We start from the raw sequence: 1,345 nt of genomic DNA, 5'->3' as shown, positions 1-1,345 counted from the left end.
CGGTCCCGCCCCGCGTCCCCGGCCCAGGGATGCAGCCACCCCCGGCAGGGAACGGGGAAATGCCGCGGTATCCCCTCCGATCCCTCCCTCCCTCCCTCCCCGAGGCTGCGCCTCCAAACCGCGCTGCGCTTCGTGCGATGCGTGTGAAGTGCTCGCATCAATGGTCTGTTAATGGCAAACCACGGAGTTGTGTTAATTCCTCACGTGCCTGTCAATCCCTGCTTATTTTGAAGGTGTTCGGGTGGTTTTTGTTTTAGTTTTTTTTGTTGTTGTTGTTGTTTGTTTGTTTTCTTTTTTTTTTTTAACAAGTTACCGTGTCTGATGAGCGGATGGGACTCCGAGCCCCCGTGCAGGGCAGGCAGTGCCCCATGCTCCTGTCCTGGGGACGGGAACAGCCAAGGTCATTGTCAAAAATGGGTCAGAAACTGTTATAAAATAGTTAATAATTGTTGAGCGTGTACTGTTAAAAAGTTTGGTTGTTATATTGTAAAAGGGTAGTTATAAGAAATACAGTACTCACTGTATTACACCTCAGTAAAGTGCACTCCCCAAGCGAAAGGAGCCAACCTGCACAGAACTGTAATGGGCCAATCAAGAGCGTAAACCTTCATACAAATGAAGGATCCCAACAGAAACCAATCCAAAGGGACAAAGAACAGGATAAAAGGGGACATCCGAGCCAGTGAATGTGTGCTGCTCCGCGTGGAACATCGGGGACATCTCCAGGAAGGAAGACGATTCCAGTGCTGCAGCATCCTCGATGGGAATGCTCCTGCTCGGCCCGTGGGCACCCCAAGCTCTAGGCCTTATTACAATAAATGCTGAAATCACTTTAGCTCCGGGAGTGTGTTCCTGTTTTTTACAGCTGGGGACTATGGCTTTTGGCAGGACATAATCCAGCCAAATCAGTGTTCTGTGTGATGGGAAACACAAACCCATGGAAACAAGTTGTGGTTTGGGATCACACACAGGTTTGGGTTGGAAGGGACCCTAAATCCCACCCAAGGCCACCCCTGCCATGGCAGGGACACCTCCCACTGTCCCAGGGTGTTCCAAGCCCTGTCCAGCCTGGCTTTGGGCACTGCCAGGGATCCAGGGGCAGCCCCAGCTGCTCTGGGCACCTGTGCCAGGACCTCCTCTCCTCACAACCAAGAATTTATTCCCAATCTCTCATCTAAACCTGGCTCAGGGAAGTCCTACCTGTGCAATGTATGACATTCTTCTAAAGCATCTCACACGGTCTCTTTCAGAACTGGAAACTGCCCCGTGTCTTGCGAAAACAAAGTCAGGTGTGCTCCCCTGCTAGGGGCTCCATTAGCTTTAGCATTTACCCCAGCTCAGGTGT

At 51.4% G+C, this 1,345-nt stretch overlaps 1 protein-coding gene across 1 annotated transcript in view; it reads right to left on the bottom strand.

The window, feature by feature from the left end:
* The window catches only part of LOC102034588 (histone-lysine N-methyltransferase SETMAR), a 3,243-nt gene extending 2,873 nt beyond the window's left edge, over window positions 1-370 (bottom strand). Inside the window, exon 1 of the mRNA XM_031061623.1 lies at window positions 314-370. Coding sequence (XP_030917483.1) covers window positions 314-370 — 57 coding nt within the window. The remainder of the gene's footprint in view (window positions 1-313) is intronic.
* Window positions 371-1,345: the final 975 nt, after the last annotated feature.

Source organism: Geospiza fortis, unplaced genomic scaffold (assembly GCF_000277835.1).
Source record: "Geospiza fortis unplaced genomic scaffold, GeoFor_1.0 scaffold128, whole genome shotgun sequence".
NCBI classification, from domain to species: domain Eukaryota; kingdom Metazoa; phylum Chordata; class Aves; order Passeriformes; family Thraupidae; genus Geospiza; species Geospiza fortis.
The sequence above is the reverse complement of the archived record's forward strand: the minus strand, read 5'-3'. Positions and strand labels throughout refer to the sequence as shown.